We start from the raw sequence: 25795 nt of genomic DNA, 5'->3' as shown, positions 1-25795 counted from the left end.
CAGTATTCATATTATAAATGTGTGCAGTTTCATAGAGTTTATGACTGTTAATGTATTCATTTACTGTTATTCTGCTGTGTATGACCTTGACATGTGTTGTGTATAGGAATAGGGATAGAAGATAGAATAGAAGATAGCAGTAGCATAGGACAATAGTGGGCATAGATTAGTAGGGCACACTAGAGATAGGGAATGAGAGTGCCAGTATAGGCTTAGTTAAGGTACTGTCACACTTAGCGATGTACCAGCGATCCCGACCAGCGATATGACGCGGTCAGGAACGCTGGTACATCGCTAGTGAGCTGCCACACAGGCAGATCTCACCAGCGACATTGCAGGGGTCGGGGGTCGCTACTTACCAGTCAGATGAGGCAATCCTGATGTCCTCCCGCCCGCGTCCACGCGTCGCTCGTCTCCACAGCAGGAAGCCCCCGCAGGAAGCTGACAACGAGAAACGGTCCAGGATGTTCTCGCTTGATCAGCGATAACCAGCGGGGGAGTGGTCGGAGGTAAGTATCAGACATAGCGATATCGCTAGCAATATCGCTATAACGTTGTAGGGTCAGTGGGCCGGACTGGGGGGTGGTCCCTCTCTTACCGTGCAGAGATGTAACAGAGACACGATGGAGGCAAGTGTCGGGTACAACAGGTCCAAGTTTATTCTCTTGCCGTCCGCCTGACGGCCTCTGGAGTACACCGCACTTCAATTCACTTCACATCACTTATCGGCCCTCCGTTTCCAGGGCCGCTTCACGCACTCCGTACTTTACACCGGGGACGTACATATACGCACCGTCCCCTCTTCACTCTTCGACGCTCCTGTCAGATCCGTCACTGTGGCTGCCTTAGGCCCGTAAACCAACAGTACTTTTACTGATCAGTCGTCTCTCCCAATACGGTATGTTTTACCTCGGTGCCTCGTCTATGCTGCGGTACTTTTGTGTCAGGACCACCCCCCTGACTTTCTCTCTCCTCAGTCCCCCTGGTTTAGTTTTCCTCATAGTGCACAAACTGTTGTAGTCCTCCTGTCACTGGAGCTCCCCCTGGGGACTGGAACTTTCTGGAACCCTCCTGTCAAATTTATATCATTCCCGGTTCCCTGTAACTCCGCCCCCATGACCAACGGTTTCCTAAGCCCTAAGCTGATGTCAAGTCCTTTGCTCACACTCCTCCCTGCCCTCTACTGGTCAACCCAAGGTACTGCATGTCCACTACACTTTCTCAGCTGTTTCCCCACTGTAGTAACTGACACCTGTCTAAACTGTGCAAACCTTCCTTTCGCTATTCTGACAAGTCTGTCCGTCCATCAGGTCACCTTCCCTACACTCCCCCTCCCTTTGTCTATTGTCGTCCTCGACAATCGTAATCCCTGCATTCGTCGTTCTGAAGCTTCACCTACACTCTGTTGTCGGACCAGTTGTTGGGCCAAACCCACTACCCGCGGGGGCCGAACCATACTGGGAGCACTATGCTCTGAACAGCCTACTGCTACTCACCAGCGCGCATGCCACATGACAATGTCTTTCAAATTGGGCTAGGTACACCCATATTCTCTCTATGGCGTGTACCTTCCCCTACTCTCCCCTTCTGTCACCTTCCACTGTCCGGTACGCCATGATCGAGGCCTCACACCTACCAGATAATTGCTGGCGTCCACCTTCCTCCTTCAGGGCTGTCCGTGGTGTCGGGGACCTGACCTAGGACGGCTGTCTTTCTCACGTCTTCCATTTCTTTTCCCTTCTTTCAGTTAAACGTCATGGTCGGCATCTCGGTCTCCCAGACCTTCTCGACACATAGACCCCCTTTGGATCTCACACTTCCCTTTGGTAGCTCAGACCCTCTCTTTTACCTGGACCTGTTGCATTTACTTGTGCATATTATACAACAAAACTACTTTACAATATCACAAGTACCCCATTTTATTTATATTTTTTTTTCATTTTCCTTTGCTTTTAAAACCATCATACAACAACATAACATTGCATATCTTCTTTCTTTTTTTTTTCCCCCCTTCCTTGGGCATGGACACTCCCTCTCTTCTTCGTATCCCCGTTCTGTCAGGCAAACATATTTACGAATACTCTCCTTTAAAAGGAACATAGACCAATAGAAAGAAAGAAAAAGGAAATAGAAACAACAGTTAAACAACAACAACAAAAACATTTTGTTTTTTGTTTTTTTAACATAACTGTCCATATGACCTGCACAACGGTGCATCGAACTTCCGACAGTCTAACCCACTTTTAGTGGTTAGAAGTGAGGGGCTCCACAGCCGTGGAGCTCCTGGGATACCGAGGGTGTCCACACAAGTCCTCTTTATGGCGATTCGCATCCTTCGGGCTCTGCAAGTACGGCCACCGCATAATAACCGCGGGGGCAGTACTCTTTGCAGTACAACACTAAGTCTCCTTCTTTCAAAGCCCGACCGTGATGAATGGAAGTCACATTTATATAAACTTTCTGGCCAGTCTCATCCCGAATAAAGCCGTATCCTTTGGCGACGTTGGTATACACCAGCCGTCCCATAGATCTCTTACCAGTGACATTATAGCGATATTGCTAGCGATATTGCTTAGTGTGACAGGCCCTTTAGAATGAGGGTTTTCCAGACTGGGAGGAGTTACCGATGGGCATAGTGCAGAGCAGTGAGGGATATTGAGAGGCTTCTTGTTTCGTGAGCAGTAGAGATGCAGTAGTGAAAGAGGACAGACAGAGTGCCGTGGGGGTGAAGTTGCTGAGGCAAGAAGGGATCCCAGGCTGAGAAGCGTGCAAGTGGTCACCATCTTAAACGATAACCATTCCAAGGAGGATCTGGGGCCTATGGCGGGACTAGGTGAAGCTGAGCGAGCCTTTTACCTTTTCCTATTGAAACCGGACAAGGGGAATGGGAGGAAGTTGATGGACCTAAGGGCATGGATGTCACAGAAGAGAAAGAGGTATCTGCGGGGCAGAGTTTGCCGGGAGAGACAGAGATTGTCAGACGGGTCAGGGATTGTCCAGCAGGGAAGAGATTGCCAAGCGAGATAGAGATTGTCTGAAGGGACAAAGATATACGTGTCTTCAGGAAGGAAGTTGACAGAGAAGACAGGGAAGGCTCCAGGAAGACCCTTATGTGTGTATTGTGCTACAACTGTAATAAGTGCCTATTGTCAAGTAAAGTTGAACTGTTAAGTATGTATATGGAATCAGGGGTTGTCTGTGAGCACCGTGAATCTGGAGCCGAGATGACAGAAGCAGGACAAACCCTGGAGTCTAATGTGAGTGCTCTATTTGATACACAACAGACAGAACTTTGTGTTTCCTTTGTGGGGAGCCAGGGTGTGGCGGCGCAGCAGCTACTCGCCACCACTACCACCCTGGCCTCCTCACATAGGCAGGGGATGGTTCACTTGGTTGCCACCCTCTCTGCTGCCACAACTGTTTGTGTGCACCCTGTCTTGCAGAAGATGTTACAGATCAGGTGGGGAAATGCAACTTAAGAAGTCATTTTATGAATAAATCCCATTGAAAGGTATATGGCAAGTATTTTCAAAAAGTGACCTAACATACTTTAAAGGGAACCTGTCATGTAAAATAACACCTTTAACCTGCAGATATGGGGTAAATCTTCAAGTTCATATTGTTCTGATATTATGCGGCGCTTGCACTGCGAGCCCCGCTCCCAGGAGGAAATAAACTTTATTCCTCCCGGCAGCCCGGGCTTTCAGTTCGACCGGCACAGCTTCAGTCACCGATCAGTGCATAGAGAGCGGAGACTGTAACTGCGTCCCCAGTACTGAATGACCGGAGGCTCAGCATTAAAGCCCTTTTACATTTAGTGATGCACCAGCGATCCCGACCACGATACGACCCGGTCAGGATCGCTGGTGCATCACTAAATGGTCACTAGTGGGCTGCCACACAGGCAGATCTCACAGCGATGCAGCAGCGATACAGCAGACGATACTTACCTGACGTCCTTCCGTCCGCCTCCACACATCTCTCGTCGGCGCCACAGGAAGCCCAGCAGGAAGCGCCCGACGAGAAATGGAGCTGGCCGATCTCGCGCGATCAGCAACAGACAGCGGGGGAGCCGGTCAGAGGTAAGTATCACACATAGCGATATCGCTAGCAATATCGCTATAACATCACAAAATCGGTGACGTTATAGCGATATTGCTAGCGATATCACTATGTGTAAAACCCCTTTAGAGTCAACTGTCAGTCAGTGCAGGGGCGCTCTCTGTACACAGAGCGGTAACTGAAACCGTGCCCTACGTGACCCCCTATGATTGAAACAGCGAGCCTGCTCATGGGAATAAATTTAATTTCCTCCAGGCAGCGGGTCTCTCAGTGCTGACACCATGTTAGAATAACCCCATATCTGCATGTTAGTAGCATTATTTCACATGACTGATTGCCTTTAAAGACTACCCATCAATGTATGATAGATTTATCCACAGGGCACAACCAACATCAGATTAGATCTGGTGATTTTGAAGTGTGTTCTGTGTTAGTAAAAAGTGGCACATGAGCTTAATAAACATGACATTACAACATATGCTAAATCTGATACTACTTTTTTATTTAAAGGGCATCTGTCATAATGTTTTTCCATATAGAAGTAGTTTTGTGGTTGTATAAATGATTGCTCCCTAATAGAAAATCTTCCCTTTTCAGTTGAGATCCGATGTGCCCATCACGACAAATCTAGTGAAAAAGTCATATTCAAATCAGGCTGGAAGTGCATTGAGGGCATGTCAATGCCCGCTATCTGCCGACCAGAAATTACCTCACGAGAAGTGTGGTGTCTTCCAGGTGCCCAAATCAAAGATGTGTCTGATAAGGTATCAAGACTCTACAGTGCTACAGACTACTATTCATGTCTACTAGTACACGTAGGAACAAGTGACACAGCAAAAAATTATCTGGAAACTATATGGAAAGACCTTGAAGACCTAGACCAGAAAGTGAAGGCACTGGGAATGCAGGTCATCTTCTCATCCATCCTCCCAGTGAATGGATATGGACCAAGGAGATTAAACAGGATTCTACATGTGAACAACTGGCTACATCGATGGTGCCATCAACAACCTTTTGGGTTTCTTGACCATGGAGCGCATTACCTGTATAATGGACTTCTTGCCAGAGATGGGTTGCATCTTACGAAAACAGGAAAACAGATATTTGGTAGATGCCTTGCTACACTCATCAGGAGAACTTTAACCTAGAGCAATATGGGATGGGAAATATACGGCCAGGAAAAAGTATGCAGCTAATTAATTCTTTTGACAACACTGCTATTAGAAGTGGAAATGAAGAACAAAAAGAACAAATTCTGAATGAAAATAGAGGAGCAAGAGAAACTGACTACAAGTTAAAATGTGTCTATACAAATGCACACAGCATTGGAAACAAACTAGGAGAATTGGAGCTGCTAACAAAGCATGATGTCATAAGCATCACTGAAACTTAGTGGGATGATGCACATAATTGGAAAACAAACCTTGAAGGCTACAAGTTATTTATAAGAAACAGGATTAACAAGAAGGGAGGAGGTGTTGCATTGTATGTTAGGAAAGCGTATATGTCCACAGATTTTCAAGATTCAAAAGAATGGAAGCTCTGCAGAAACTGATTGGGTAAGAATACACGAAATGAAGAACAGAAAGGACACTATTGTAGGTGTTTATTATAGGCCACCTGGACAGACTGAAGATAAGGTTGAGGAAGTAAAGGTGGCTGGGAATTTAGGAGGCAGCGATCATTCTATCCTTGAATTTTGGTTTACAAAGAAGGAGGACCAGCGAGGACTCAGACTTTATGGTTGGACTTCAGAAATACAGATTTTAATGCACTCAGAAAGAGGGTAGGAAAGGTGCAATGTCTGGATGTTTTAAAGGATGGAAGGATGAGAAATTTTGCTAAATGAAAGTCATAGTCAAAGAGTGGTAATGAATGATTGCACATCAAATTGGAAGAGTGTTTCAAGTACCACAAGTCTCTGTCTTGGCCCCAGTGTTGTATAACATTTTTATAAATGATCTAGATAATGGAACTGAAGATAAAGGCATCAAATTTGCAGACAATGCAAATCTGGGAGGGATAGCTAACAATAGAGAAGACAGAGAAAGGATTCAGAAGGATCTAGATAAGCTTAAACAATGGGCAGCGACTAATAGAATGGTGTTTAACAGGGAGAAATACAATACTCCACATCTGGGCAAGAAAAACAAAAATGACATCTGCAGCATGGGAGGTATAGAACTAAGCAACAGCATGTGTGAAAAAGACTTAGGAATATTAATAGATCACAGCCTGCACATGAGTCAACAGTGTGATGCAGCAGCATAAATAAAATACAGTTCTGGGATGTATTAATAATGAAGTAATTGTCACCTTCTACTCATCCGGAAAACTATGTCCAGTTCTGGGCACCAAATTTTAAAAAAGACATAAAAAACTGGAGCAAGTTCAGAGAAGAGCTATCAAGGTGGTGAGCACACTGCAAAGTATGTCCTATGAGGAACAGTTAAAGGATCGCAGAATGTTTAACTTGCAAAAAAAGGCTTAATAACAGTATACAAATATCTGAAGGGCTGTCACAGTGTAGAGGGATCATCCTTCTTCTCATTTGCACATGGAAACACGAGAAGCGATGGGATGAAACTGAAAGGGAGAAGATACAGATTATATATTAGAAAAACATTTTTGACAGTGAGAGTGATCAATTAGGGGAACACGCTGCCACGAAAGGTAGTGAGTACTCCTTCAATGGAAGTTGTCATGATCCAGGCTGGATCTGACAGTTTAAATGGACAAAGTTGAACTTTTTTTTCCTTTGGCTAGGTGCCAAAGTGATGTGTTTGCCCCCGGTGGCCATTAGAATTATTACACGTGGTGTTTCATTCTGTTGCCCGGTGGTGGTGAGTGGTATTGCACCTTAGTTTTAGGGTTAATGTGCATGCAATTACAAATCAGGTGTTAGGCTCTATAAAAGGGAGCCAGGTGGGTTCAATCACTGTTGGTGATATTGTGTTCGTCATTTGGGAAGCAAGCCTGGGTGAGGAAGGAGCTAAACATGAGTCCTGCGCAGCCCAGCCAGAGGGGACGAGTGGCAGCTAGGTGGTCTGCAAGAAGGGCTGGCATGACGTGGTGGAGTCACAGTTTATGGTGCCGGCAGGAAGTGCTTGCATGGCTTGGTGGAGTGCCGACTATGGAGAGAGTTGCACTCAGCATGCGGGACTTGGTTGCTGAGAGCAGGACTCAAGCATGCTTGACTTTATGGGCAGGAGCTGAACTCATCTTTGGGACTCTGTTACTGGACTTCTGCAACTGGTGGTGGACTCTGCTCCAAGGCTGCACTATGGTGAAGGATCCAGTTATGGTGATGGATCCGGGTGGAGGAGAAGATGCACTCAGGTGGTGGGCTCTGTTGCTAGGAGCGTACGCAACAGAGCAAAGCTAAGTGGTGTTTCCCCTGTTTTGTCATCTTTCCTCATGTGTGTTTTAGTGCAGTGGTGGGATTAGTTTCCGCACCGACCAATTCCCTAGTGAGGGTTTAGGTCAGGGCGAGCTAGGGTTTTTAGGTTCCTGTTGCGCGCCCGGTGCGGAACTGGCATAGGGAACGTTAGGAGTGCAGGGACACTGGCTCAGGGGAGCTCAGGAGGTCTCCACTTCCCTATTCCCTATCGCAGGGCCCACCATTGTTAATGTTTCCCAGGTTTCCCTTATTGTTTAAATTCGCCTTACTGTAGGCGGGGTTTCCAGACTTCTATATACGTGTAATGTCTAAATTCGCCAGTTGGAGGCGGTGTATCCAGCTGCACGTGTTTATTATTTAAATTCGCCCCACTGGAGGCGGTGTATCCAGGGTCACGTGCATTACATGGGTTCGCCTTGCGGTACTCGCTGCATCCAGACACGCGTGACCGTGACAGAAGTGAAGTCTGGACAGACATCTGTCTGAGACGGTTTAGTGAATCCTGCATTGAGCAGAGGTTTGGACACAATGACCTTGTAGGTCACTTCCAACTCTTAACAATCTATGATTCAATTGCAGTGGCATGCCCAAGGGATGCTTTCAGTCTGATTTGCATATGACTTCTACGCTAGGTGTCTAATGACCGGCACTTTGGTCTTATATTAAAAAGGTATATTTTTTTATAAGGAGACAAATGACTATACAGCATTGCACTACTTCCTGGGAAGTTGGGAAGTTCCCTTTAACTATTATTGGCTTTAAATTGGTGACTTTTGCTTGGATTTCAAAGTGTAAGATTATTTAGAATACTTTCTAAATTGAATACCACAGTAAAAGGTTTAGCTATTTATTTTTCGATGAAGTTGCAATATAATTAATACTATTTGCAGATAAGGTTCTAAAGATGTTTTCAAATGTTATAGTAAACCTGAATGCAACTCAAAACATGAAAAGGATAGTCAGAAAAACCTCATATTGAAGGCTGTCTCAGAAGGCGACATATTGTCACTAACCAGACTCCTGGAAGAAATTGAAGTATTGTGTACAGATAAGACTGCTCAAGGTAATACAATGAGATGATGAAATGATATATTCTACTCTGTCACTGTGATTATCTACTAGTAAGGATGGTTTCATGCTGCTTATTTTCTTGCCTTATATGCATTTGCTGAGAAAGCTACAAATATATGCATTTAAAGCGAACCTGTCAGCAGGATTTTGCTAAGTAAACTACAGGCATTGTCAGTTTGGCCTTGTTTAACTGATTAAAATGATACCTGGAGTGAAGAAATCCGTCTTGTGGTTCTTGTGTAATCAGTGTTAGAAGTTTTCATGTAATGATATACCCATGCTCCAGGGTGAGACTGCAGGCAGAGTCTAATCTTCCTGTTCTAAGCCAGAGAAACCAAGGAAAGACCCGCCCACAGGCCGTCATGAAGCACAGTCTTTCTCTATGATGAGGAACATGTTTGAAATTCGGGGCGGCCTGTGGGCAGGTCTTTCCTTGGTTTCTCTGGCTCAGAGCAGGATAGAGCAGGAATTTAAGACTCTGCCTACAGTCCTGCTCCGGAGCATGAGCATATCATTAGCTGAAAACATCTTACACTGATTACACAAGAACCACAAGATGGATTTCTTCACCCCACGTATCATTTTAATCAGTGTAACAGCTCCAACCTGACAATGCCTGTAGCTTACTTACCAAAATCCTGCTGACAGGTTTTCTTTAATGGACGGCTGTGACAGATGTCATACAGTGGCATCCCACTCTTATTGGAATCCTTTGTCAAATGAAAAAAAAACAGATGTTAAACACAGAAAGCACACATCAGAAACCAAAAATTGGTGACAGATACACTTTAGGTCAAGTTCAGACGTTCTTCTTTTATGGTCAATCAGAGGTAGTCAAGATTTTCATTGCATATATAGGCATATAGCCATACATATACATTTAAATAGCAAAAAAAAACAAACAAAGGAAAGTGATATAATAAATAAAATTATTATTGACATTGTAGAGCTGAACAATCACATGTAAGAAGACAGTGCCAGTATTGAAAACATAATATTACAAGGACTGAAATGTAAACCCCCAACCCTTCCAACATAATAACAGAGCCTGTGGAATATATTACTCCGCCATCCAAATTATTATGCAAATTATATTTTTCTTTGCTTTTCCTAAATGGTTGATGCAAATGAGTCAATATGATGTTCAAATCAACAGCCGTTGGAGCAGGGGCGGACAGTTTGGGGCCCCTGTACAGGAAGTGTGTTTGGGCCCCTATCCTTTTATGACAACCAAGCTACAGATTGTATTACACAGTGCATCTCTTGTTATGTACAGCACTGTTCTTTACATGTCAGATTCTCTTATTATTTTTGTAATTTTTAGCGCCCTGTCTTTATTACATACTGTCCTCTCTTGTTAGGCCCCTTTCACACATCAGTTTTTTTGCGTCAGTCACAATTCGTCGCAGATTGTGAAAAACTGATGCGACGGATCCGTTTTTTTGATGGATCCGACTGACGGATCAATCGAAAAAACGGATACGTCGCATCCGTTTTTTCATCCGTTTTTTGATGGATCCATTTTTAAAATAGAGAAGAAAGAATAGATAGAATAGATAGCTAGATAGAAAGAATAGATACATTACCTGAGGTAACCTCTTCCCTTGGATTTTTCCACGCTTCAGAGTTCACTCCAGGTCAGGCAGTGAGGGGGTGGAGCTTTAGTGATGTCAGCACTAGTCACTGAACCTCCGCTCCTAGCATCTCATTCCTCAGTGCTTTACACCCGGGGTGGTCGCATTAGCACCGCTTCCGGTTGTAAAGTATTTACCCCATAGATATGGATTACGCCGTGGGACTTGACTATTCACTGGACAGGTATGGGTATATTGTTGTTTTTTTATTTTTTATTTCTTTCAGGAGATAGGGGGCTTCGATTGGATTAGGAGAACAATAAAGATGGAAAACCTGTGTGTTTATTTCATTAAAAGACTTTATTCTTATTGTTTGTGTGTTTATTTAACCCTTGAATAACTCTAGGAATAGTAATGGATAGGTGTCTTATTGACGCCTCTCCATTACTAACCCGGGCTTAATGTCACCTTACAATAGCAAGGTGACATTAACCCCTTATTACCCCACTTGCCACCACTACAGGGCAAGTGGGAAGAGCTGGGAAAAGTGCCAGAATTGGCGCATCTAATAGATGCGTATTTTCTGGGCAGCTGCGGGCTGCTATTTTTAGGCTGGGGTGCCAAGATCAATGGCCCCTTACCAGCCTGAGAATATAATAAAGAACCACCCTAAGCATAACTAGAGAGAAAGCTATATAATAAGGGACAGCGCTATACATAACTAGAGAGGATGCCACACAATAAGAGACAGTGTTATACTGTATATAATAAAAGAGGAAACTATGTAATTAAGGACGGCGCTTTACATAACAAGAACGTTCACTATACACTAAGGGACTCTGCAATACATAATAAGACTACATTCCTGTATCTGTGTGAAGTGTTGCAGTGAAGTGTCGGTGTGTTACCTGATTTCTTTCTCAGACAGCACACAGACCCTTTGAGTGTTTCCTATTCTGATCCTCAAGATCTGATCAGAAATAGACATGCTCTCACAGATCTCATTCTTAGTTCCATGATTTTCATAAAACTCTCGGATCAATGATTTTATGAAACTCTATGAGTCTGTGTGCCATCCAATTAAAAAAAATCTGGCAGCACATGGACATTTCACGCAAATGTTAGAATGTGGCTTAAGGGATTTTGCAAACAGAATTACTCCCATCACACAGAATAAAAAATGAATACTTTCATAGAGTGACAGCTGACATCTCCTCTGATTGAAGCCGGTTTCTGTTGTTTCTTCTCCATCTGGTCAGACCTTCGTGTCGACATCTCCCAACCATGACTCGTCTTGTTAGATTGATCACAGCAGCTCTGAAAATAACAAAGTCACATATATTGTATGCATTTGTCTCCTGAATAAATAATCTTCCGCACTGCGCCCCTCAATATAAATATCTTCCCCACCATTAATATACTCTTAGAAACCCAACATTTCACTCATACTATTGAGTGGGGAAAATACAAAAACACATGTAAAAAAAATAGCAAAAACACTTATATTTACACCATATTTTCCTGCCAACAAATCAGGATTTGCAGCAGAATTTTCTGCTACAAATACTCCACGTTTGCCTATAGTCTTAATCCCTGTCCTGTGTCCTCTCCCCCACACACACATTCATTATATGTCCCTGATAGCGTTATAATGAATTAGGGGGACAGAGAAGACGTTATCAGGGTCTTCTAATGAAATGGGGGATGGAAGAGGATGGTATCAGGTAATAATCAGACTTCCAGAAGTAATGTGCCCCATCCTGGGATTATTTTGACCCGCTTATTTTGTGCCCCGATTCTGGAATTATTGTTTCCCGATCCTGGTCCCCTTTCTAGGGTTATTGTTCCCCATTCTGGTACCCTTCCTAGGATTATTCTGCCAATACTGGTCCCCTTCCTGGGGTTATTGTACCAATCCTGGTCTCTTTCCTGGGGTTATTGTGTCCCATCATGTGGTTATTGTGCCCATCCGGTCCCCTTCCTGGAGGTATTGTGTCCATCCTGTCCCTCTCCCGTGGTTATTGTTCCCATCCTGGCCCTTTCCTGCGGTTATTTTGCCCACCTGGCCCCTTCCTGGGGTTATTGTGCCGATCCTGGCACCTTCCCGGGGTTACTGTGTTCCACCATAGGCCCCTTCCTGGGGTTATTGTTCCCATCCTGGCCCCTTCCTGGGGTTATTGTGCCCATCCAGGCCCTTTCCTGGGGTACCATGCCCCATCCTGGGCTCCGTCCTAATATAATGTTCCCTGTTTACCACTATATAAAAAAAAAACTATTAATAGGTGCAAAAATTATGCAGAAAAGTTGCATAAAAATCTCACCAAAAGATCATTGTGGTAACGTAGTCTAGTGTCTATGTAAAAAAAAATGGAGCATGAATTAATCACTAAGATAAGATTCAAAACAGATCACCTGTATTGCATTTGGGCATGTGAATACATTGCAATTAATAACATAGGAAATTATATTTGGTCATGTTCTTTTTTCATTACTATTGATGTAGCAATACAGACAACAAGCTGAAAATCATCTTTTTTTTCTTCATGAAAAACATTACTTATCTGTAATTGTAATACCAGAAAGACCAAGCATGGAGCTGTTTATGGAAGAGAACTGCATTTCTTTGGAAACCTGAAGCAATTAAAAGACGCTCCAAAGACTGAACATATACAGTATGCAGCAAGTCATTTTAACATTGAAACCCATTTGCTCTTCCTTTTAAGCGCTTATTTAGAGCTCATAAACGTAGCCACCTGAAAAAGATATTAGCCCTAATTTATCAAAGCAATGTGGCTAGAACTCTGGAGTAAATTGCTTTGAAAAGTTACAAAATTTTTGTGCAACTCGTAGTTGTGGAAAAATGTTGCGATTTTTGCCATTTTCACTCCAGTTTCTCCCACCTCCACCTAAAGCTGGGCTGTGCAGGGGCTTGACACCTCAGTCCATCTAATTCTTGACAAGCTGCGGTGTTCCTTATGCCAGAAATCTTACTCCAGTAGGGGACTGAAGTTAGAGTACTGGAGTGGGGAATGCCACTTGTCAGACACTACCGATTCATCAAGAGACGTATAGATAGTAGTAGAATATGGCACTCCTATATAAAGGCAAAGGTGCTCGGATAGGATCCCAATCCGTAAAACCAAATAGTAAAAAGAATTTGCCACTCAAGGTGAGTATGGTGAGCAAAAGTTTTTTAAGTCAATGCTCCATTCAATGATGTATTTACAAATGTGACGTTTTGTAAAAACATCATTGAATATGCTTTTATTGCAGTTTAAAAAGAGATAACTTCACTTACCAATACACTGTCCCGCATAGTGACCATATATGCTGAGGTCAACAACAGACTTGTCAAAGCCAACCTCGCCTTAGGTAGACTGCATGCATAAGAGCGTCTGGGAATGAAGAGGATTCAGCCTTACTACTAAGCTGAAGGTTTTCCTCCCTGTGGTCCTTACCACACTTCTCTATGCCACCGAGACCTGGACTGTCAACCGTCGGCATGCCACACAACTCTATTACTTTCACTTGAGCTGTCTGTAGACTTCTCCACATCAGGTGGCAAGACCATGTCCCCAAAATGGCAATCCTAGAACTATCTGGGCTCTGCAACATTTACATTCTCCTACTGGAAGCCCAAGCCACATGGACTGGACTTGTTGTCAGGATGCCAGACAGTCGATTACCTAAACTGCTGCTGTACGGAGAACTGCGTCAAGGAAAGTGAGCAGTTGTAGGCCAGAAGCTTCTCTCAAAAACCTTGGAGTCAACACTAACAAATGGGAGAAGCTTGCCCCAAACCCTACAGCTTGGCGAGGCAGGATCACCTCAGGAGCATGTGCAGCTGAAGATAGGAAAATATTTCAGGCAAAAATAAAGCGAGCTGTGCCCAAGGCAAAAGCAGTATCTACTGTCCTGACTACATCTAGTTACTTATGTCATGTATGGCTTCATCAGTCACCTCTTGACCCAAAGTCATGGTCATCTTTGACAACAAAGTATGAACACCATTGCAGGTTAACCCCTTAAGGACCAACGAAATACGCCTTTTAACAGCGGCAGTTAAGGGTACTTATGCCTTAGTGCCGTTTTTTAACGGTACCGACAAATAAGTGTATAGCGCCCTCCAGAGTCAGAATTTCTCCAGGGCCTCGGCTACAGGGGGTAGCCGAGACTCCAAAGAACATGATTCGGATTGGTTTTTATCAACCCCAGTGTTGCGATCACTGTTATTCACAAAATAACGGCGACCACAAAAAGTCAGATTTCCCATTTAATTTCTCTTCTGATGTGATCGCACATCAGAAGAGAGAGAAATGGGATCCCCAAATTCCCACTAGTACCTTCGATGTCCCTGGACCCTCCTGCATCCCCCTGGCTGCCAGCGTCTTCTTACGGGAAGAAAATGGCGGGCGCATGCACTGTGTGCCCGTCGAGAGGCACCCGGCAAAAATAGGAAATTTTTCCTATTGGATCATTTTAATCACTGTGATAGGGTCTATCACAGTGATCAGAATAAAAGAAATAGTAAATCAAACCTCCCTTTATCACCCCCTTTGGTAAAAATAATAAAATAAAAAAAGGATTTATTTACATTTTTCTATTAGGGATAGGGTTGGGCTAAAGTTAGGGTTGGTCTAAGGTTAGGGTTGTGGTTGGGATTACGGTTGGGATTAGGGTTAGGGGTGTGTTAGGGTTAAGTTTGTGGCTAGGGTTATTGTGGCGCCCCTGAGGGTTCAGTCGCCACAGAGGTACTGCACCTCCTCCTGAGGTGTGGTACCCCACCATTCAGGTAAGGTGGAGACACCTGACCACGCTCCAACACCTGCATCCCACACAACATAGTAGTGTAGCAAAGCACCCTTTGGTGGCTCCCTGCTTGGAACACGAAGCGTGCTGGGAGGCGGGTGGAGGTTAGTTTGCACTAAAAGAGTGGGAAGAGGATAGGATTTAGTTAGTTAGTCACAGGAGTCTGACGAGGTCAGTCTGTGAAAGGAGATCCCCTGAGTGGGATGGAGGAAGGAAGTCCTGCAGCCGACCTCAGTGATCTGGGTCCGCTGGCACAAGAAAGGAACATTGATAGAAAGCCTGACTCTCCATAAGAAAGAAAGGATTGATATGGAACGTGAGGAGAATAAGAGAACAAGGACCAGGGTTAGAGGAGAACCCTTCCCAAGTTCTAAGCGCAAGGCCGGGGTCCGGTCCCCGAGGTTGTATGGATACTTATGGTCCTGCAGAAGACAACGGAGGAATAGAAGTAGTGACCACTTTATTCCCACACTAGACTTGGGGGCACAACAGCAACGATAGTAAGCCGGGACTAGGTAGTAAGGAGTCCCCGAAGCAGGCTACAGCTGTCTGCCGTACAAGTAGAGTTCCTAGGAACATCGGACAGGAGGAACTCCAGTGTAACTCAGTACTGTGAGTACTTCACTAAAAGCGCTAAGAGGGAGACGTTCGTTCAGAAAAGGCACATATGTTGGCGGAGTGTTGGAAAGGAGTACTTCATCTTGCCTGGAAGTTGGCTGAGCTCCTGACCCGGAGGACACGGCACGGATGCGGACACCTGTACCTGCAACAGACTGTGAGTAAAGCTTTGGAACTACATGCCCTGGTGTCCTCCACTTATTCCTGCGCCAACCCGCCCAGCACTGCTATATCCCTTGCGCCCGACACTATACCATCTAAGTGTCACTTCACCTACTCTGCCCTTGGACTACAGCCCTGCCTGTGGAGGGCTATAACATCATTGCTGTACCACACCATCTGTCCCAGAGGATTTGTCTGCAGCGTCGGCTTACATCTACATTGCCGAACACCACAGGTGGCGTCACGAATCACTCATAAACTTTCACCACCATAAGCACACTGAAACAACCCCTTTTACAATGGAGCCCCAGGGCCATGGACCGGGTCACTGCTGCCGTGAGAACCCCCACTGAGGAGATCAACCGGCCTGGTACCGAGTACCCAACGGCCCTGGCGAGTGAGGGCGCTCCATTATGGTTAGAGTTGGGATTAGGGTTAGAAGTGTGTTGGGGTTAGGGTTGTGGTTAAGGTTATGGTTAGGGTTGGGATTAGGGTTAAGGGTATGTTGGAGTTACGGTTGGAGTTAGAATTTAGGGGTTTCCACTGTTTAGGTACATCAGGGGGTCTCTAAACGTGACATGGTGCCACCAATGATTCTAGCCAATTTTGCTTTCAAGAAGTCAAACCGTGCTCCCTCCCTTCTGAACCCTGCCATGCACCCAAACAGTGGCTTTCCCCACATACGGGCTATTGGCGTACTCAGGAGGAAATGTACAACAAATTTTGTGGTCCATTTTCTCCTGATACCCTTGTGAAAATGAAAAAAATTGGTTCCAAAGTAAACTTTCTGTTAAAACAGTAAAATGTTCATTTTTTCCTTCCACATTGCTTTAGTTCTCGTGAAACATCTGAAGGGTTAATAAACTTCTTGAATGTGGTTTTGCGCACCTTGAGGGGTTCAGTTTTTAGAATGGTGTCACTTTTGGGTATTTTCTGTTATATTGACCCCCCAAACTCACTTCAAATGTGAGGTGGTCCCTATAAAAATGGCTTTGTAAATTTTGCTGGAAAAATGAGAAATCGCTGGTCAACTTTTAACACTTATAACATCCTAACAAAAAAAATTGTTTCCAAAATTGTGCTGATGTAAGGAGGACATGTGGAAAATGTTATGTATTAACCATTTTGTGCGATATGACTGTCTGATTTAAAGGTACAAAAATTAAAACTTTGAAAATTGCAAAATTTTCAAAATTTTTGCCAAATTTCCATTTTTTTCATAAATAAGCGCAAGTTATATTGAAGAAATTTTACCACTATCATGAAGTACAATATGTCACGAAAAAAACAGGCTTGGAATCAATGGGATCCATTGAAGCATACCAGAGCTATAACCTCATAAAGTGACAGTGGTCAGAATTGGAAAAATTGGCTTGGTCATTAAGTACCAAATTGGCTCTGTCACTAAGGGGTTAAGAAGAGATATTTTTTAGATATTTCTACTTATCAAAAATTAATATAATTTGTAATCTATAGTTTGAACTATTACAGCCCATACATATAAAATAATATTAGATGTTGCCTTTCAGATTTTCTCATGTGCAAGCTGACATCAAAGGACACCGGGAAAACCTGCTTAATGAAAGCCTTGCTGAACATAAATGGGAAGACTCCAAAGATAGTGCACATTTTGCTATCTTTTACTGAGAAGCATGGTTTTCTGGACAGATTTATCAATGCTGAATATACAGAGGAGAATTACAGAGGTAATTAAAATCAATAGATCGGTTTATTCATTGGTAGCATTCTCATCAATATTTTTAAGATGTTAGATCAGCAATTGTAAAGAAAAAAAATAAGAACTTACCTGAAAGGGTTATTACCATCTTCATAGATGAGTGTTACTAAATTGTGAAAAAACATGTACTTTTTCACTTTATTGTTTATTCAAATTTTCAACCGTTCTAGAGATAGCAACATTTTTCTTTCAAAGCTCGTTGTCTACGAAACCGACCACCGCTGTTGTCTAGCTTGCAAATCCTGCACTGAAGCTGGACAGGGTTAGAAGAGAACATTGCACTCCCGAGATCCCAGCCAGCTTCAAAGCAGAGCCTAAGCTCGATAGAAAAGAGCTTATAACTATAATAGTACATGGTCAGCCACCATGATTAGACAAGTGGTGGTCGGTCACCAAAGCAACAAACTCTATTGAAAATTATTAATATCTCAAGAACAACTAAAAAATCAAATAGTAAACTACAAAAGTGCTTGTTTAACAAACATTTCCAACAATTCCCATCTCTAAAGATGGGAATAACCCTTTAAAGGGGTATTCCCTTTCCAGATAACTATAATGTATGAATTGGATATGCCCTAAATGTCTAGCATATTCGTGCTAGGCTATTTTCAGAAGTCCCATGGAAGTGAATGTATAGAGCTGCACCTGCATATTTAGGCTATGTGCCCACGTATGCAGAAATTTCCTAAGCAAAACCTGATTCCTTCCCAGGAAATCCGCATTTTTATTTTTCGCGTTTTTGTCGCCGTTTTTTGCATGTTTTTCTCCCGGAGCATCCACATTCTCATTGAATACAGTTGGAAATGCGTTTTTTTCCACAAAATTCATGAACATGCTGTGTTCTTTACCGCAATGCGTTTTTTTGTGGAAAAAACGCATCATGTGCACAAAATTTGTAGAATGCATTATAAGAATGGGATGCTTAATGTATGCGGTTTTTAAGCGTTTTTGCAGGGAAAAAACTCTTAAATACGAAAAAAACACATGGGCACACAGCCTAACAGTAGCACAAGACAGGGATTCACTGTAAAGACTGCCGCGGGTACCAGAAGTAGGACCCACATGGATTAGACATTTATGACATATCCTCTAGGAAAAAGAAATACTATTTAGACACAACAAACCACAATTAAAGCTAATAATTCCAATTATAGTTTTAGTGTTCACTGATTGTTTTTGCCGTAACCCATTAAAATGCCAATTATCCTATTATGCTGCCTCAACAAGTGCATGCAATGGATGCTCCAATACAAAGTGTTTCAAATTCCCATTCAAAACGAGTCAGCCTCTTGCCTTCATAAAAAGTGTTTTCTAGGTTCACCTATATTAAGTGCCTGCTCATTCAGCATCAAAGAACTACCGTATTCGTACTGCCTGCCATACAGTTCCCCAAATGCAGTATCAGAATGCCTCATAATCAGTGCAACTATTTATAGTGCTTGTCAGACCTGTGCACTGCTAGGGAGTGTTTTATAAACTCTGCCCACTAGAGAGAAACTTATAGATATCAGGACAGAGGTTGCCCATTGATGCAGTGTGTGCCAGACAATGTTCTCCTATATAGTGCTTGTCAGAGAGTGTCCCGTCCCTAGTCTTCAGTGATTGCTTTCCTATAAGCTGAACAGCACAGTGGCTCAGTGGTTAGCACAGTGGCTCAGTAGTTAGCGCTACAGCTTTGCAGTTCTGGGGTCCTGGGTTAAAATCCCACCAAGGACAACATCTGCAAGGAGTTTGTATGTTCTCCTGTTATGAATGAGTCACCTGAGGAGGAAAAAACAAAAATACAAGCTAAGTCCAGAAAACTGGAGAGGTTGGTAGCTAGCGGATTGCAGACCCCTGATCCTATTCCCAACAACTAACAGTAGCCGTGGAGCGTTCCTACGGTGGTCCTAGACGCCTCGTCACAGCCGGAGAACTAAATAAGCCTAAAGAAAGAAAGGGGAAATCTAAACTGCCCCAGAGCAGACCCCAAAGCAATAGACAGCCCCCAACATGTATTGACGGTGAAAACAGATGAAAACACAAACACAGACAGAAAGACAGGCAGAGCAAACGATGGGGCCCAACTAACTAGATAGGAAAGGACAGAAAAGATGCTGGCTGCAATCCGCAAAAACCCTACCAAAAATGTCCTAACACGTCTGATAGGAAAAACAGCCCTGAAGTCACTAGACTTCAAAATCCCTATATCAGCACTCCGATATATTCTGAAGACAGAGCAAAAGAGAATTAACCGATCAGGGACAAAAATGGAAATTCAGCAACGCCCCAGCCGGGGCTAGCTGAACACAAAACTAAGCAAATCAGACAAATTCTCATGGAACAATAACAGAGCAAAAAGTTAGCTTTAGAAGACAGGAACTGAACTGGAGGCCACAGCTCAGAGCAGAGAAATCACCAGCAACCCTACAGGGCGTCGGCTGCCTTATATCCACTCAGAGATTCCGGATGTCCAATCGCAATCCACCTGTTCAGGTGACAGGTCTCTCCCATCCAAATCAGTTTCACCACCTCCTTTCACCAGCAGAGGGAGTTCATCGGACATCAAAGGTGAACGAGAAAATGAGCTCATAACAGTACCTCCCCCTTGAGGAGGGGTCACCGAACCCTCATCCACGCCACCAGGCCGATCAGGATGGGCCCGATGAAAAGCACGAACCAATCTTTCAGCATGAATATCGGATGCAGAGACCCCAGAATTATCCTCCTGGCCATAACCCTTCCACTTAACCAAATACTGGAGTCTCCGTCTAGCCAGACGAGAATCCAGTATCTTCTCAACCTCATATTCCACATTACCTTCAACCAATACAGGGTCAGGAGGTGCCACCACAGGAACTACTGGCTCAACAAACCTCTTCAACAGAGACTTATGAAACACATTATGGATCTTAAATGTAACAGGAAGAGCCAATCGAAAAGAGACTGGATTAAGAATCTCCAAAATCTTGTAAGGTCCAATAAATCTAGATTTAAACTTTGGAGAAGCCACCTTCATAGAGATATTCTTTGATGACAACCAAACCATATCACCCACCTTAAACTGGGGACCAATGGTCCTATGCCGGTTGGAAAACCGCTGGGCCTTTTCCTGGGAGAGAGACAACTTATCCACCACTTGGTCCCAAATCTGGTGAATTTTCTCCACCACAGTGTCAACACCTGGGCAGGCAGAAGACTCCACCTGCCATGAAGAGAATCGAGGATGAAACCCAAAGTTACAAAAAAAAGGTGACATCAAAGTGGCAGAACTAGCTCTATTATTTAAAGCAAATTCGGCCAAGGGCAAAAATGAGACCCAATCATCCTGATCAGCAGAGATAAAACATCTCAAATAAGACTCCAAAGTCTGGTTTGTTCTCTCCATCTGCCCATTGGTCTGAGGGTGAAACGGAGAGGAGAAGGACAACTGAATTCCCAGCTTGGAACAAAAAGTCCTCCAAAATCTAGAAAAAAACTGAACTCCTCTGTCAGACACAATGTTCTCAGGAATCCCATGCAAGCGAACCACCTGTTGCAAAAACAAGGGCACCAACTCTGAGGAAGATGGCAACTTAGGGAGTGGTACAAGATGGACCATCTTAGAGAATCTATCACAAATCACCCAGATAAAAGTCATTCTCTGAGAGACAGGCATATCAGAAATAAAATCCATTGAAATATGGGTCCATGGCCTCCTGGGCACCGGCAAAGGCATCAACAACCCACTAGAGCGAGAACAAGGTTTAGACCGGGAGCAAGTCCCACAGGACTGCACAAAATTCCTGACATCACGAGATAAGGTGGGCCACCAAAAAGACCGACTCACCAAATCTCTAGTACCAAAAATACCTGGATGACCAGCCAATGCAGAGCAATGAACTTCAGACATTACTCTCTTCCTCCACTGGTCAGGAACATACAATTTTCCAATGGGACAACGCTCAGGTTTGTCCTCCTGAAACTTTTCCAGAGCACGTCTCAAATCGGGCGAGATGGCAGAAAGAACCACCCCCTCACCTAAGAGGGTAGCAGGCTTTGCCACAATAGGAGAATCAGCAAAGAAACTCCTAGAGAGGGCGTCTGCCTTGACATTCTTAGTGCCCGGAAGAAAAGAGACCACAAAATCAAAACGTGTGAAAAACAAGGCCCACCTAGCCTGTCTAGGATTCAAGCGTTTGGCCGACTCAAGGTAAATCAAATTCTTGTGGTCAGTGAGGACCAAGACTTGATGTCTAGCTCCCTCCAACCAATGTCTCCACTCCTCAAATGCCCATTTCATGGCTAACAGTTCCCGATTCCCCACATCATAGTTGAGTTCGGATGGGGAGAACTTTCGGGAAAAGAAAGCACAGGGATTCATTTTAGATGTTACCGGATCTTTTTGGGACAAAACAGCTCCTGCGCCAATCTCAGAAGCGTCCACCTCTACCTGAAACGGGAGTGAGACATCAGGTTGCCGCAAAACCGGAGCAGAAGTGAACCTCCGCTTCAGTTCCTGAATGGAAGAAACAGCCTCTGGAGACCAATTCAGCACATCAGCACCCTTCTTAGTCAAATCAGTCAATGGTTTGGCAATACCAGAAAAATTAGATTTAAATTTACGATAAAAATTAGCAAAACCCAAAAACTTTTGGAGGGCCTTCAAAGAAGTGGGCTGAACCCAATCATAAATGGCCTGTACCTTGGCCGGGTCCATTTCAATAGTTGACGGAGACAAAATAAATCCCAAAAATGAAATCCTCTGTACACCAAAAAGGCATTTCGATCCCTTAACATACAGGGAATTCTCCCTCAAAATCCGGAACACAGTCCGAACATGTAACACATGAGAGTCCCAATCCCTGGAAAAGATCAAAATATCATCCAGATAGATGATCAAAAATTTATCCACAAAGTCCCGGAAAATATCATTCATGAAGCACTGGAAGACAGAAGGGGAATTAGTGAGCCCAAAAGGCATCACCAGGTACTCAAAATGTCCCTCCGGAGTATTAAACGACGTCTTCCATTCATCCTCATGCTTAATGCGAATAAGATTATACACCCCCCTGAGGTCAAGCTTGGTAAACCAGCAAGCACCCAGTGGCGGATTAAGTGGACTATGGGCCCGGGGCTGTTCATAAAACCTGGGCCCCTGTACCCCCCTTCCCACCTGAACGCTGCGGTCCCCGTGCGGGAATTGACAGCCGTACGGACCGCAGCACTTGGTTTGCTGCGGGTCCATACGGAAAACCCGCCACCATTCCGCCACGTGTGGACATGGCCTAAAAAGACGTTGCACATAAGCTGTAGGCCTACGGCCAATACGCACAAAATCGCCCAACGTGATCCTGGCCATAGGGGATCCACTTTAATGTCCCCACTTTAATTTGAAGTCCCCTTACTTCATCCATTGCAGTCCCCTATCACCCACTCACTTCATCTGCAGTGCCGCTTCATCATTTGCAGCCCCTTATCCCCCCTTCCATTTTATCATGTGCAGTCCCCTTCCCCCCCAACTTCATGTGCAGCCCCACTACCCCATCATCATGTGCAGTTAATTTTACCCCCACATCATGTGCAGCCCCACTCACCCCCCCTTCATCATGTGCAGCCCCACTCACCCCCCTTCATCATGTGAAGCCCCCACTCACCCCCTTCATCCTGTACAACCCCAGTCACCCCCCCTTCATCATATACAGCCCCCAGTCACCCCACCTTCATCATATACAGGCCCCAGTCACCCCCCCTTCATCATATACAGCCCCCAGTCACCCCCCCTTCATCATATACAGGCCCCAGTCACCCCTCCTTCATCATATACAGGCCCCAGTCACCCCCCCTTCATCATATACAGGCCCCAGTCACCCCCCCTTCATTGTGTACAGCCCCCACTCACCCCCTCCCCCATTTAATTCATTTTATAAATAAAAAAAAATAAAAAAAGTTCCCCATACTTACCTCACAGCCGGCTCGCTCCCCAGCAGCGCCTCTGCTTTCAGCATCCTCCGGGACATGTCGGCGCGTGCACGATGACGTCATCGCGCACGCCCGACATCTGACCCGGAAGTACAGCCGGAGCTGAGCAGCCGTCAAGGTGACGGCCGTGCACAGCTCCCGGCCCCTCATAGAATGTGACGCGGGTGGCTGTCTGCTGCCGGCGGCGTCACAGCACAGGGCACGGCCGGCCCTGTACAGGTGCTGGGGGAGCGGTCCGGGGGGGCATTTGCCTCTCTGCCACCCGGCCCAGCCCGCCCCTGGGCCCCTGCCCCTGGGCCAGAGGCGTATCTAGGCTTTCTGGCACCCGGGGCAAGAATTTGGTTCGGCGCCCCCCCCCCCAAGTACATATGCGACTTGCACAGTTAGTCATGTACCCACGAGCTGCTCTTCCTAATGCTCTCAATGTTCAGTAAAAAACTGAAAGCAGGAAGAGAAGCTCGTTGTCACAGGACCATAACTATGAAAATCGCATATGAGTGAGGTGTCCATGTGATGAGTACTGGAACCTGCAGAGCTGAATCCTGACATTGCAGCTTCTGAATTCTCACAACGAATGCACTGCACACATTTAGGATTCTCCCTTGCCGATATACAGTCATGTCAACACAAGTATGTGATTTGTATACTTCTGGCCACATTCCAACTAGACGTGCCCGGCCTCGCTCCGTTCACTTTCATTGAGTGAGGCCACACATGTCTAGTCAGCATGTGACCGCATGTATGTAAATTACCAGCACGAGAGAATCCTGACAGCATTCAGTGAGCACTGTGAGAATTCAGAAGTCTGCAGTCACATAGAATGTCTGCAGACTCAGCACAGACCTGGACAACCCCTGTAATGCTCCTGACATAAATAAAAAACATGTGAATTAGTCAATATCACAAATAATATTTACATCCAGGTACCTTATAGATGACGTCATGTCTGGAGTCGTTCTCCTTTTCTTCTTCTTGTCCAGACCCCATGATGAGTTTGCTCATCCACATCTCGTCTCTGCAGACTTCCATCTTCTCCGGTCTTCTGCAGCAAATCTCCACACGATCCCCTTAAAGATAAAATGGTCATTATAATGCCCCTAAATACAAATATCTGCAATATACTGTCTCCTCACACTATTCCCCTCCCTCCTCATACTGTCTCCTCATATATTTAACCCCTCACTCTCTATACTGTCTGCTCACACATATCCCCGACTCCCCATACTGTGTCCACATGCATTCACCCGTTCGCACCCCTTACTGTCTGCACCCATCCCCCATACTGTTTCCTCATACATGCCCTCATACATACTCTTCATTTTGTGTCCTCAAATCTCCCCGCATACATTAAATACCATCCCCACTCCAAATCCCCCCATCCCCAATCCCCCACACACATTAAGTACCCCCCCATCCCCACTCAATAACCCCTCGTCCCTACTCCCAAATCCCCCCACACATTATGTACCCCCACTCCAAATCCCCCCACACATTATGTACCCCCACTCCAAATCCCCCCATCTCCACTCATTAACCCCTCCACACATTAACCCCCATCTCCACTCATTAATCCCCCATCTCCACTCATTAATCCCCCATCTCCACTCATTAACCCCCATCTCCACTCATTAACCCCCATCTCCACTCATTAACCCCAATCCCCACATTAACCCCATCTCCACTCATTAAGCCCCATCCCCACATTAATCCCATCTCCACTCATTAACCCCCATCTCCACTCATTAACCCCCATCTCCACTCATTAACCCCCATCCCCACATTAATCCCATCTCCACTCATTAACCCCCGCACATTAATCCCCATCTCCACTCATTAACCCCCGCACATTAATCCCCATCTCCACTCATTAACCCCCATCTCCACTCATTAACCCCCATCTCCACTCATTAACCCCCATCTCCACTCATTAACCCCCACCCCCACATTAACCCCCCTCTCCACTCATTAACCCTCCCACTCATTAACCCCCATCCCCACATTAATCCCATCTCCACTCATTAACCCCCATCTCCACTCATTAACCCCCACACATTAACCCCATCTCCACTCATTAACCCCCCCCACTCATTAACCCCCATCCCCACATTAATCCCATCTCCACTCATTAACCCCCGCACATTAATCCCCATCTCCACTCATTAACCCCCATCTCCACTCATTAACCCCCATCTCCACTCATTAACCCCCATCTCCACTCATTATCCCCCCTCTCCACTCATTAATCCCCATCTCCACTCATTAACCCCCACATTAACCCCCCTCTCCACTCATTAACCCCCATCTCCACTCATTAACCCCCATCTCCACTCATTAACCCCCACCCCCACATTAACCCCCCTCTCCACTCATTAACCCCCATCTCCACTCATTAACCCCCCTCTCCACTCATTAACCCCCATC

The 25795-nt window shown here is 44.9% G+C and overlaps 1 protein-coding gene across 2 annotated transcripts in view; it reads left to right on the top strand.

Moving 5' to 3' along the window:
- The window catches only part of LOC141079181 (transient receptor potential cation channel subfamily V member 3-like), a 134190-nt gene that overhangs the window by 56778 nt on the left and 51617 nt on the right, over nt 1-25795 (top strand). For both annotated transcript variants that reach the window (XM_073565286.1, XM_073565282.1), the window contains exons 3-4: nt 8386-8525; nt 17226-17402. In XM_073565286.1, the coding sequence (XP_073421387.1) occupies nt 8386-8525; nt 17226-17402 (317 nt within the window). The remainder of the gene's footprint in view (nt 1-8385; nt 8526-17225; nt 17403-25795) is intronic.

This window comes from Dendrobates tinctorius, unplaced genomic scaffold (genome assembly GCF_039654945.1).
Source record: "Dendrobates tinctorius isolate UK_male_01 unplaced genomic scaffold, ASM3965494v1 ptg000016l, whole genome shotgun sequence".
Taxonomy (NCBI): domain Eukaryota; kingdom Metazoa; phylum Chordata; class Amphibia; order Anura; family Dendrobatidae; genus Dendrobates; species Dendrobates tinctorius.
The sequence above is the reverse complement of the archived record's forward strand: the minus strand, read 5'-3'. Positions and strand labels throughout refer to the sequence as shown.